The sequence below is a fragment of the Aquarana catesbeiana genome, linkage group LG04, assembly GCF_042186555.1.
Source record: "Aquarana catesbeiana isolate 2022-GZ linkage group LG04, ASM4218655v1, whole genome shotgun sequence".
Taxonomy (NCBI): domain Eukaryota; kingdom Metazoa; phylum Chordata; class Amphibia; order Anura; family Ranidae; genus Aquarana; species Aquarana catesbeiana.
This window is the reverse complement of record NC_133327.1, coordinates 625,921,691-625,935,830: the sequence shown is the minus strand read 5'-3', so window position 1 is coordinate 625,935,830 and position 14,140 is coordinate 625,921,691. Positions and strand designations below refer to the sequence as shown.

The 14,140-nt window shown below is 46.7% G+C and overlaps 1 protein-coding gene across 1 annotated transcript in view; it reads right to left on the bottom strand.

Annotated features, from left to right (window-relative positions):
• The window catches only part of AIDA (axin interactor, dorsalization associated), a 74,211-nt gene that overhangs the window by 16,106 nt on the left and 43,965 nt on the right, over positions 1-14,140 (bottom strand). The window contains 4 exon segments of the mRNA XM_073628345.1: positions 218-340; positions 4,036-4,047; positions 6,243-6,349; positions 8,820-8,883. Coding sequence (XP_073484446.1) covers positions 218-340; positions 4,036-4,047; positions 6,243-6,349; positions 8,820-8,883 — 306 coding nt within the window.

The following is a 14,140-nucleotide window of genomic DNA, read 5'->3' as shown; positions in this document are numbered from 1 at the left end:
GATAACATGACCACTCCTGACATTCACAGTTGCTGGTTATTGCTCACATGCCTGTTCCCAAATGATACACCTCTCATTCACACTGCTTGAAGGGATTAGCATGGTCTGAGCGGTATTTCCTCCACCCTGCATCGGTCTTAAACTCCCCCCTCTGAACTTTTCTACTGGGACATAAAGTAAAACAATGTAAACCATAAGGATGCATGCAGACACTCACCCTTCACGCTGACAGTTATGTATGGATCAATACACTGGCCAGCATCTTTCAAGCCAATCTTTTCAATTCGTATAGTGAGTAGAGCCATCCCAGGCTCAGACGGTAGTCTGGGTAGGAGAGTTCCTAGGGGGGAAAAAAAAAGCCACATAAATACCTTAAGAATAGTAATATATATATATATATATATATATATATATATATATATATATATATATATATATATATATATATATATATATATATATATATATATATATATATATATATATATATATATATATATATACACATACATACACACACACACACTGCAATACTAATAAATGTTTATTAATGTAAAAGTTAAAGGGCATCCAACATCAGCAAGAACGCTTCTGCATTTTGACTAAACAGCCTTAAAGTCTACGAGTAGCGGTGTACAGCTAAAATGCGTTAGACCTCGACGTTGGGTGCTCTTGGCTTTTAAACAAATAAATCTTTGCTAAGAATTGCAGGTAAACTCCTGCTAAATACACAGAAATGTTATATATATATCATACATACATACCCTGGCAGAATTTATGATTTCTTGGCCATTTTTCAGAGAATACAAATGATAACACTTTTTTCACTCATGGTTAGTGTTTGGCTGAAGCCATTTATTAATCAGTTAACTCTGTTTACTCTTTTTAAATTATAATGACAACAGAAACTACCCAAATGACCCTGATCAAAAGTTTACATACCCTGGTGATTTTGGCCTGATAACATGCCAACAACTTGACACAAAGGGGTTTGAATGGCTATTAAAAAGTAACTATCCTCACTTGACCTGTGATCTGTTTGCTTGTAATTAGTGTGTGTGTATAAAAGGTCAATGAGTTTCTGGACTCCTGACAGACCCTTGCATCTTTCATCCAGTGCTACACTGATATTTCTGGATTCTGGGTCATGGGAAAAGCAAAATAATTGTCAAAGGCTCTGTGGGAAAAGGTAGTTGAACTGTATAAAACAGGAGATAGAGATTTATATATATATATCTCTATCTATCAGCGTATAACACGCACGTTTTTCCCCTTAAAATCAGGGGGAAATCGTGGGTGCGTGTTATACGCCGATCCCCGCTAATTGTGATCTATCGGCGGCGATCGCCGCCGACATTCACATAGCATGTAATTTTAAATATGGCGCCGTGGAGTTCGGAGGGACTCGGCGGAGCTGAACGAGCGCCGCCGAAATCACAGTGACTGGGCGGAGTTGAGATACACATAGTCGAGTGTACTCGGCTCTTTCCGGCGCCGCTCACAGTCACACCCAGTCCCGCCATTGGACCTGTGTTATGTCCATCATAGGGCGGGACTGGGCAGAACTGTGAGCAGCGCCGGAAAGAGCAGAGTACACTTGACTATGTGTATCTCGGTGGCGTTCGTTCAGCTCCGCCGAGTCCCTCCAAACTCCGCGGCGCCATATTTAAAACTACATGCTATGTGTATGTCGGCGGCGATCTGTCCAAGCATGGACACTGGGGGCAAGGCTGCACTGACCATGGGGGCAAAGCTGCACTGACAAGGCTGCACTGGGGCAAAGCTGCACTGACAAGGCTGCAATGGACACTGGGGCAAGGCTGCACTGACACTGAAAGGGCTGCAATGACACTAACAAGGCTGCAGATGGACACGATAAGGCTGCATTGATGGGCATTTTAATGTAAGTTTTTTTTCCTTAAACTTCCCCCCTAAAAGTTTTTTTCCTTAAAATTCTCTCCTAAACTTGGGGTGCATGTTGTTATACGCCGATAAATACACATTATATATATATATCTATATAGAGATATATCTATATCTATCTATCTATCTCTATATCTATCTATCTATCTATCTATAAAAGCTAGCCAAGGAATTGAGAATGCCAATCAACAGTGTTCAAACTCTGATCAAGAAGTGGAAAATGAGGGGTTCTGTTGAAACCAAACCACGGTCAGGTAGACCAACTAAAATTTCAGTCACAACTGCCAGGAAAATTGTTGGGGATCCAAAGAAAAACCCACAAATAACTTCAGTTGAAATAGAGGACTCTCTGAAAACATGTGGTGTGGCTGTTTCAAGATGCACAATAAGGAAGCACTTGAAGAAAGATGGACTGCATGGTCGAGTCGCCAGAAATAAGCCATTACTATGCAAATGCCACAAAGTATCCCGCTTACAATACGCCAAACAGCAAAGAGACAAGCCTTAAACCTTCTGGCACAAAGTCATTTGGAGTGATGAGACCAAAATTGAGCTTTTTGGCCACAACCATAAACGCTTCATTTGAAGAGGGGTCAACAAGGCCTATGATGAACACGGAGGTGGATAGCTGGTGTTTTGGGGATGTGTGAGCTACAAAAAGGCACAGGAAATTTGGTCAAAATTGATGGCAAGATGTATGCAGTATGTTATCAAAAATTACTGGAGGAATATTTGCATTCATCAGCCAGGAAGCTGCGCATGGGACGTACTTGGAAATTCCAACATGACAATGATCCAAAACACAAGCCCAAGTCAACCTATCATTGGCTACAGCAGAATAAAGTGAAGGTTCTGGAGTGGCCATCTCAGTCTCCTGACCTCAATATCATTGAGCCACTCTGATGCAGTTCATGCTAGACAGCCCAAGAATTTACAGGAACTGGAGGCTTTTTGCCAAAAGGAATGGGCAGCTTTACCATCTGAGAAGATAAAGAGCCTCATCCACAAATACCACAAAAGACTTCTTCAAGCTGTCATTGATGTTAAAGGGGGCAATACACAGTATTAAGAACCGGGGTATGTAAACTTTTGATCAGGGTCATTTGGGTAGTTTCTGTTGCGATTATGATTTAAAAAGAGTGAATATATTATAAAATATTATATATATATATATATATATATATATATATATATATATATATATATATATATATATATATATATATATATATATATATATATATATATACACACATACATACATAGCGCTGCAGGAGGCCCCCCCCATCATCAACCCGTGGTGGAAGGAAGAAAACTGTAATCTATGGCCTGTTGACAGGCTTTGGGCTTGTGTCAATTGCATTGAGACACTGCCGAGATCAATCAGAATTCATTGAGAAGTGCATTTGACCTCCTTATGACCTGTATTTGATCTGTTTTAAGAGGGTTTTACATTCCAACAGGTTTGTATGAGCATGCAAAACCTTTTAAAGCCAACACAGGCCGAAACCTGCAGCACCACCCTGTCTGGCAGGAGATCCAATTTCTCTACTGCAGCTAGGTAATGATTTCAGGACTTTCCCTCCTCTAGCTTCTGACTGGGCAGTGAAAGGAGAAACAGCAGACTGATTAACTCATCCCTCTGTCACTCTGCTCTCCCATATTAGCACATCCCTTGTTTGTACATGAGCACTTCAGCACAACTAACAGGTGCCCTGTGCTGCTTCTCCCTCTTTGTCTGAGCTCTGCTGTACAAGAGACTGCAGGAGGCTAGATTTAAGTCACATTTATGTACTTACATGGCTTATTATTACTACAAAGCTGTACTCATCTGTTTCTATTATATCTGCCTGGAGTCCAGCTTTCAGATGGCTAGTGCAGGAAAAAAAACTTCTGTTACCCACAGCAACCACACTGCAGTTGTCTTTATTTGAAAGAAAAGATTTAATTGGGAGACCCAAGCAACATCACTATTTTTCCTCATCAATTAAAACTCTCTTCTCAAATTTCTATTTGCACACTAAAAACACAAATTGAAAATCAAGCAGCAGATGTAAGAACACAACTAAACGTAAAAATGTAAAATAAGAACTTGTTTCCATGTATCCCTACCTTGAAATGCTCCTGTGATGATAGAAGCGATACCAGCACATGTAGAGGCCATGCATGCAGGCAGCGTGGGTATAAGCACATTGCAGTGACACAACAAATGGAGCATGCAGGGAGCACCGGGGTCATGGCACAGGGAGAAATAAGAGCATGCACATACATTATTACACTACTCTCCATGTCAACAAAGCAATTTACAGTTTAGAAAATAAAATTGCAAAAATCAAAAAAGTAGAAGTATCCTACCTGCAAGAGTTTTTAGTAGGGATGTTCTGCTTACCAGATATAAAAAGGTGCACAACTGCAGCCCCTGAGGGCCTCACAATGATATTCAGTCTATATGGGATTCTGCAGGAATGGTTGGGGAGTGCGGGCATGCTGCAGAAATGGTTGGGGAGTGCGGGCATGCTGCAGAAATGGTTGGGGAGTGCGGGCATGCTGCAGAAATGGTTGGGGAGTGCGGGCATGCTGCAGAAATGGTTGGGGAGTGCGGGCATGCTGCAGAAATGGTTGGGGAGTGCGGGCATGCTGCAGAAATGGTTGGGGAGTGCGGGCATGCTGCAGAAATGGTTGGGGAGTGCGGGCATGCTGCAGGAATGGTTGGGGAGTGCGGGCATGCTGCAGGAATGGTTGGGGAGTGCGGGCATGCTGCAGAAATGGTTGGGGAGAGCGGGCATGCTGCAGAAATGGTTGGGGAGAGCGGGCATGCTGCAGAAATGGTTGGGGAGAGCGGGCATGCTGCAGAAATGGTTGGGGAGAGCGGGCATGCTGCAGAAATGGTTGGGGAGTGGGGGCATGCTGCAGAAATGGTTGGGGAGTGGGGGCATGCTGCAGAAATGGTTGGGGAGTGGGGGCATGCTGCAGAAATGGTTGGGGAGTGGGGGCATGCTGCAGAAATGGTTGGGGAGTGGGGGCATGCTGCAGAAATGGTTGGGGAGTGGGGGCATGCTGCAGAAATGGTTGGGGAGTGCGGGCATTCTGCAGAAATGGTTGGGGAGTGCGGGCATTCTGCAGGAATGGTTGGGGAGTGCGGGCATGCTGCAAGAATGGTTGGGGAGTGCGGGCATGCTGCAGGAATGGTTGGGGAGAGCGGGCATGCTGCAGAAATGGTTGGGGAGAGCGGGCATGCTGCAGAAATGGTTGGGGAGAGCGGGCATGCTGCAGAAATGGTTGGGGAGAGCGGGCATGCTGCAGAAATGGTTGGGGAGAGCGGGCATGCTGCAGAAATGGTTGGGGAGAGCGGGCATGCTGCAGAAATGGTTGGGGAGTGGGGGCATGCTGCAGAAATGGTTGGGGAGAGCGGGCATGCTGCAGAAATGGTTGGGGAGTGCGGGCATGCTGCAGGAATGGTTGGGGAGTGCGGGCATGCTGCAGGAATGGTTGGGGAGTGCGGGCATGCTGCAGGAATGGTTGGGGAGTGCGGGCATGCTGCAGGAATGGTTGGGGAGTGCGGGCATGCTGCAGGAATGGTTGGGGAGTGCGGGCATGCTGCAGGAATGGTTGGGGAGTGGGGGCATGCTGCAGAAATGGTTGGGGAGTGCGGGCATGCTGCAGAAATGGTTGGGGAGAGCGGGCATGCTGCAGAAATGGTTGGGGAGAGCGGGCATGCTGCAGAAATGGTTGGGGAGAGCGGGCATGCTGCAGAAATGGTTGGGGAGAGCGGGCATGCTGCAGAAATGGTTGGGGAGAGCGGGCATGCTGCAGAAATGGTTGGGGAGTGGGGGCATGCTGCAGAAATGGTTGGGGAGTGCGGGCATGCTGCAGAAATGGTTGGGGAGTGCGGGCATGCTGCAGAAATGGTTGGGGAGTGCGGGCATGCTGCAGGAATGGTTGGGGAGTGCGGGCATGCTGCAGGAATGGTTGGGGAGTGCGGGCATGCTGCAGAAATGGTTGGGGAGTGCGGGCATGCTGCAGAAATGGTTGGGGAGTGCAGGTATACAACAAGAGTGGTCAGAGATCACTGACATTACAATACTTTTACAAACCAATGCTCACATCCCTACAGCTGCTTTGAAAGTTTAATGCCAAATATAATATTTCTCTCATCATGATCCATTATAAAAAACATCACACAAATACATAACACAAAAAAGTAATAAATAAATCAAATAACTAGCAGGAGCTGGCGTAATAATGAGTGGAAAATAATTCTAAGAATTGCCATCTTAACCTTCCGTCTTTAGAATACCTAGAGAAACAAACGCTCTTACCTGGTACACGGGCTGGAAAAGAGTCTGGAGAACCCACCCCAGCACCTCCATCTTCTTCTTCTTCCTCCACTTCCAAATTCTCCTCATCACCTGGTGCAAAAATCCTCCTACAGAACAATCAATGAACACAAGTCAACATCTGTGCCACCTGCAACATCTCCATATTCCTTTTCTTTAGTTAGAAATCATACTTACAAGCCAATGAACAAAAATGGAGTGCCGCAGTAAGAGTGCGTAAAATGTTGGTTTAAAGGAAATATATATTCCTTAAAGTGTAACTAAACTAAAATTAAAAAAAAAAAAAATAATAATAATAATTAATGGAGAAGGGCCAGCACAGAGGTAAGCCTGCTATAATGTGCAAGTACCCTCCGCCTGCAGATAGCTGTACCCCTATATACCGCATATATAAAAGGGGAATGTATGGTCTTTCTTTTTTTTTGGCATACATTAATTTTTTTGTTTTACAAAGCCTCATTTCAGTGTATAGTTGTAATATGTACATGGGGGAAGCCATATTTGCTCATTTCAAATGCAGACTCTGTTAACTGCTATGTACTGCCACACAGTGGTTGTGCTTTACTGGTGCTTTTTTTTTACCATGCAATTGCTGATCCATTGAAAACAATACACCCCTGTGTGGCTGACATATACTAGCTCATCAAAAATATTGGGACACCTACCTTTACACGCATATGAACATTTAATGGTATCCTAGTCTTAGTCCATAGGGTTCAAAATTGAGTTGGCCGGCCCACCCTTTGCAGCTATAACAGCCTCAACTCTTCTGGGAAGGCTGTCTACAAGGTTTAAGAGGGTTTCTATGGGAATGTTTGACCATTCTTCCAGAAACCCATTTGTGAGGTCAGGCACTGATGTGGACGAGAAGGCCTGGTTCACAGTCTGTGCTCTTATTCATCCTAAAAGTGTTCTATCGGGTTGCAATCAGGACTCTGTGCAGGCCAGTCGAGTTCTTCCACCCCAAACTCGCTCATCCATGTCTGGTGCGCAGTCATGTTGGAATAGGGAGGGGCTGTTCCCACAAAGTTGGGAGAATGAAATTGGCCAAAATGTCTTGGTATGCTGATGCCTTAAGAATTTCCTTCACTGGAACTAAGGGGTCAAGCCCAACCCCTGAAAAACAACCGTACACCAAAATTCCCTCTCTAACAAACCTTTTGGAGGGGTGGCCCAATACTTTTGACAATACAGTGTGGATAAACGAGTTTGGGGTGGAGGAACTTGACCAATGACAGCTGATCATGAGATGTCAACAGAGCCGGTAATCGGCTATTTTTTATCCTCGCGCTGATAGCGTGAGGAGAAAAAAAAAAAAAAAAAAAAAAAAAAAGAAGATCACCGGCGGCTGTGAGAGGGACATCAGTCCCGATCACGGCGAGCTGCCACCAGTTCCTCAGTGCCCACCTGTGTCCCCTGCCAGTGCCACCTAGCTGCACATCACCTATCATAGGTGCACATCACCTATCAGTGCCGCCCAAAAGTGCCGCCTTATCAGTGGCCATCAGTCAGTGCCGCCTTATCAGCGTCCACCAGTGCCGCCTTATCAGCGCCCACCAGTGCCGCCTCATCAGCGCCCACCAGTGCCGCCTCATCAGCGCCCACCAGTGCCGCCTCATCAGCGCCCACCAGTGCCGCCTCATCAGCGCCCACCAGTGCCGCCTCATCAGCGCCCACCAGTGCCGCCTCACCAGCGCCCACCAGTGCCGCCTCACCAGCGCCCACCAGTGCAGCCTCACCAGCGCCCACCAGTGCAGCCTCACCAGCGCCCACCAGTGCAGCCTCACCAGCGCCCACCAGTGCAGCCTCACCAGCGCCCACCAGTGCAGCCTCACCAGCGCCCACCAGTGCAGCCTCACCAGCGCCCACCAGTGCAGCCTCACCAGCGCCCACCAGTGCAGCCTCACCAGCGCCCACCAGTGCAGCCTCACCAGCGCCCACCAGTGCAGCCTCATCAGCGCCCACCAGTGCAGCCTCATCAGCGCATATCAATGAAGGAGAAAAATCACCTGTTTGCAAAATTTTATAACAAACTATTAAACATGATTTTTTTTTTTTTTCAAAATTTTCCATCTTTTTTTGTTTGTTTAGCAAAAAATAAAAATCACAGCTGTGATTAAATACCACCAAAAGAAAGCTCTATTTGAGGGGAAAAAAACGATAAAAATTTCATTTGGTTACAGTGTTGTATGACCGCGCAATTGTCATTCAAAATGCATCAGCGCTGAAAGCTGAAAATTGGTCTGGGCAGGAGGGGGGTTTAAGTGCCCAGTAAGCAAGTGGTTAAAGTTCATGTGCTGTAAAGGCAGGCATCCCAATACTTTTGGCAATATAGTGTATTAAAAAGGTGTTAAGGAGGCAGTCAGTAATTTCAGTAAGAGAAAAAACCCCTGTAAGTTTTATTACTACAAATCTTTAATTGTTGCAATAAAAAAAAAAAAATATGGAAGAGCAGGCATATAAAAATAAGAAAGTCACAAAAAGAAAAATGCTCCAGTTCAGATCCATTTATAGACATGTATAAATGATGCCTCCTCCAGGGAGCCACTGTTCACTCACCTTAAAGTAACAGGTTGGACATCAAAAGGAAATTCTTTGTTGTAGGTTAGAAGGTTGCCTAGAACTAGAAAAAAAAAAAAAAAAAAAATTTAGAGAGGAGACATACATACATACATACATACATACATACATACATACATATAAAATAGGATTTTTTTAAAACAGCTTACCTGTAAAATCCTTTTCTTTCGAAGGACATCACGGGACACAGAGCCACAGTAATTACTGATGGGTTATATAGGTATCACTGGTGATTGGACACTGGCACACCCTATCAGGAAGTTCAACCCCCTATATAATCCCTCCCCCTTGCAGGGATACCTCAGTTTTGTAGCCAAGCAATATAGTGTATTAGAAGAGGGTCGGGACCTCTGTGTCCCGTGATGTCCTTCGAAAGAAAAGGATTTTACAGGTAAGCTGTTTTAAAAAATCCTATTTTCTTTCTCGAACATCACGGGACACAGAGCCACAGTAATTACTGATGGGATGTCCCAGAGCAATGCTACCTGAGGGGGGGAACCACGACCAAGTAGGGTGCAATCAGACCTGAGGACCCTGTACCGCTGCCTGCAGCACACTACGCCCAAAGGCGATATCCTCATGCCTTCTCACATCCACCTGATAGAATCTGGTGAATGTATGAACTGAAGACCAGGTTGCGGCCTTGCAGATTTGAGCCATAGAGGCCCGGTGATGCACTGCCCAAGAAGCACCAATAGCCCTTGTGGAATGTGCCCTGATCTGAAACGGAGGAATCTTCTGTTTCAAACCGTAAGCTTGAATGATCAACTGTCGAATCCATTTAGAAATAGTAGCTTTTGACGCTGCCTGTCCTCTATTGGGACCCTCTGGCAGCACAAACAAAACATCCGTCTTGCGGATCTGAGTAGTTGCCCCTAGATAGGCCTTAACTGCTCTTACTACATCCAACGAATGTAGAGATCTCTCTTCCGGAGAACAGGGATCTGGAAAAAAGGAAGGTAGAACAATGTCTTGGTTTAAATGAAAATCAGAAACCACCTTCGGTAAAAAACTAGGATGAGGGTGTAGTACCACTCTATCCTTGTGTATAATCAAATAAGGCTCCTTACAGGAAAGAGCTGCTAATTCTGATACTCTTCTAGCAGAAGAGATGGCCACCAGAAAAATTAATTTCCTTGTCAACAAGACCAAAGGAATCTGACTTATTGGTTCAAAAGGCTGTTTCTGTAACACAGCCAGGACCAAATTCAAGTCCCAGGGGTTTAGGGGCGCTTTAACCGGAGGATTAAGACGCATCACCCCCTGCATAAAGTTTCGGACCAAAGAATGCGAAGCAAGTGGCCGCTGAAATAATACTGATAAAGCAGAAACCTGGCCCTTGATGGTACTCAAGGCCAGCTTCATCTCTAATCCCATCTGTAGAAAATCAAGGATTCTACCTATGACATATTTCCTGGGATGCCAACCTCTGGATTCACACCAGGTTATATAAGCCTTCCAGACTCTATGATAAATCATCCTGGAAGCTGGCTTCCTTGCATTAATCAAGGTAGATATGACAGGACCTGAGAGCCCACGACTCTTCAGAACGTGGGTCTCAATAGCCAAACCGTCAAATTTAGCGTTTGTAAGGCAGGATGGAACACTGGACCTTGAGATAACAGGTCTGGGCGTACCGGTAGGGTCCACGGGGAACCCACCGTCATCCTTACTATTTCTGCATACCAAGTCCTTCTGGGCCAAGCGGGGGCCACCAGAAGTACCGACTTCCTTTCCTGCCTGATCCTGCGAAGGAGTCGTGTTAGTAGCAGAATAGGCGGGAATGCGTAAATCAGTGAGAACCGATGCCACGGAATCACCAACGCATCCGTCCCGCATACAAGAGGATCTTTTGTCCTTGCCACAAATCTGTCTATCTTTTTGTTGATGCAAAGAGATCTACATCTGGAACCCCCCATCTTTGGCATATGGCCCAAAAGACGTCGGGATGCAGAGACCATTCCCCTGGAAGTAACTGCTGGCAACTTAGATAGTCTGCCTGCCAATTTTCTATTCCCGGGATGAAAACTGCCGATATGCATGGCACATGCATCTCTGCCCAGACTAAGATCTGGTTCACCTCTTTTTGAGCAGCTCGGCTCCGGGTGCCTCCCTGATGATTGACATAAGCCACTGCTGTGGCATTGTCGGACTGGATCCTGACCGGACAACCCTGTAGCCTGATAGTCCAGGCTTTTAGAGCTAGATGTATCGCCCGGATCTCCAGAATGTTGATGGGTAAGGTCCTCTCTGTCTTGGACCATACCCCTTGGACCGCAGCCTGTTCCAGAACTGCTCCCCAACCTGACAGACTGGCATCTGTTGTTACCACCGTCCAGGTAACCGGTAGAAAGGATTTCCCCTTCTGCAGGTTTTCGGGTATGAGCCACCAATTGAGGCTCTGACGCACCGCATGCGACAGGTGCATCGGAAAGTCTAATGCCTGAACCTTCTTGTTCCAGGTCGACAGAATACTGTGTTGCAGCATTCTTGAGTGAAACTGAGCATAGGGAACTGCTTCGAATGAAGACACCATCTTCCCTAGTAGCCTCATACAAAGGCGGACTGAGGGACCCTTCTTGGTACTTACTGTCAGAATCAGCTCTCTCAAAGCAGTGATCTTTGCCTGTGGTAGAAATATCTTCTCCTGGCTTGTATCTATAATCAGACCTAAATACTCCAGTCTTCTTACTGGTTTTAGGAAAGACTTTTCTAAGTTGAGGATCCAACCCAGGTGTTCTAGATACCTGACCGTGGTCCTCAAGTTTCCCTTCAAAGAGGCTACCGACCGGTCTATCAAGAGCAGGTCGTCTAGGTATGCTATGACAGCTATACCCTGAGCCCTTAATCTGGCCAGAGGAGGAGCCAAGATCTTTGTGAACACTCGAGGTGCAGTGGCTATCCCGAAAGGCAGAGCCACAAACTGGAAATGGCGCCCTCCTACCTCGAAGCGCAGAAACTTCTGATGAGCAGGAAAAATGGGCACATGCAGATATGCATCTCTGATGTCTATTGATGCCAGAAATTCTCCTCCCTGCAGGGTGGGAACTACTGTTCGAATTGATTCCATGCGGAAGGATTGAATCCTTAGGAATCGGTTCAGATCCCTTAAGTCCAGAATGGGCCTGACATCCCCATTTGGCTTTTGGACCGTAAAAAGGTTGGAATAGAAGCCCAATCCCTGGTCCTTTGCGGAAACTATCATAATGACCTCCTGCGACAAAAGTCGCTCTAACGCTAGAAGGAGCGACTGCTTCTTCTCTGGGTCTCTGGGAACATTTGATCTGAGGAACCGAGGAGAGGGGAATTCCTGAAACTCCAGCTTGTACCCTAAGGTTACCGTGGAGATTACGCATCTGTCCTGGAAGTCCTCCTGCCAGAGCTCTGAGAACTGTCGCAGTCTTCCCCCCACTCGAGTGAGCGGGGGCGCCCCCTCATGCAGAGGTCTTAGTGTTTTGCCTAGTAGGCTTCTTTCCCCAGGACTTCTTTTGTCCCTGGGGTTGACTCTTGTCTCTGGACCCCGATGGAGGCGGCCGTCGAGACTGCCTGGAGGCTGAAGCCCCCGGCGCTGGGGAAAGAGTCCGTTTGAAAGAGGGATGCTTACTCTTCTTCTTGACAGGTAAGAGAGTGCTTTTCCCACAAGAGATTCTCTTGATATAGTTATCCAAGTCCTCTCCAAACAACCTTGCACCACGAAATGGAAACCCAGCCAGTAGCTTCTTACATGGTGCTTCGGCTGACCAATTTTTCAACCATAGGATTCTACGTATATGCACCAACCCCAGTGAAAGACGGGAGGTTTGCACGATAGAATCTCTAATGGCGTCAACCACAAAGCATAAGGCCGCTGGAAGGTTAGCAAACCCCTGGGCCTGCTGTTCAGGTAATACTTTGATGACCTGCTTAACATGGTCTCTTAAGTATTGACAGACTCCAATCACTGCTACTGCAGGTTGGGCCACTGATCCTGCTAAGGAGAAAACATCCTTCAATAGGGATTCCATCCTTTTATCTACAGGATCCCTGAGCATCTGAGCATTGTCTACAGGACAAGTCAGGCTATTATTTATGGAGGAAATGGCGGCATCAATAGCCGGTATTCCCCACATTTTAATAAACTTTTCTTCCATCGGATAAAGTGTTGAAAACTTTCTCGGTGGAAAAAAACGTTTGTCTGGGTGATCCCACTCAGAATAAATAAGCTTTTCAAGTAAAGTATGAACAGGAAAAGCATGTGCTGCTTGGAAAGGTTTCAGTGACCCCAAAGCAGAAGAGGATTCTTTAGCAGTTTCAGGTATGGGCAACTTAAATGTGGAGCGGACCAATCCAGTGAGGATCTGCACTAAGACTTTCTCCTCTTGGGAAGTCGCAGAGGGTCCCTCTCCACCTGAATCCTCCGAAGAGGAATCATCCATCCCATCCCGATCCTCTGAAAGGGATTCATCTCCTTTATCCCAGAGCTCCTCTGTCTGAGGGTCTTGGGGAACAGAGGAAAGCCTAGTGCGTTTTCTTCCACTGAGTGAAGACGTAATCACGGCCATTAATCTTTCCTCTAGACCATTAATGGTTGAGGAAAAAACCTCTTGTGTAATATATACAGGGGCTGAAGTGCCAGAAGCAGGTGTAGCCCCTGACCCCGATGGCTCTCCCTGGCTAGCCGTCCCTGGCCCATCTTTAGGGGAGGGGGGGGGAGGATGCTGCCGACAGGGGGCCCTCAGAACCTGAACGAGATCCCCTAGTGTCTCTGGTTCCTGGGGTGCTTGAACCTCTTCTACCCATAGTGCAAAGCAACAAGGTGTGAGTTATACAAATGAACACTGCCCGCTGAGCGATGTAGTCTGGCTAAAAGCCTTGCTACCCAATGCTCAGTCTGGTGTTACTTCAGTAAATGCTGCCTAGGAGAATGCCTGTGTCCCACCTTACATGCGACCGTCAGCTCTGTGTCTCTCAGAAGGCTGAGTGCACCTGTACAGAGTGCCTTTAATAGCCTGTATCTGGCCTGAGTGGGAGTCTAAGCACTCTGTGCTGACGTCCCGCCCCCTCCTCTACCGCCCCCCCCCCCATGAGTTTTGAAAAAAACGAGCGCTTCCCGCGCTGCCGACTCTCCTGTCATGCTTCCGGAGAAAGGCTGGGGATGGGGGGGGGGGGGGGGGGGGGGGGGGGGGAGGGAGGCTGGTAACAAGATCTGCCTGAAAGGCTATCTTCATAGATGGTGGCCATTAGGCCGCAGAGCCCGGGTGGTATAACCACTTTCTAGACCCCTGTGGCCCCTCTCTAGCCTGGGGGGGAACATTCAAACA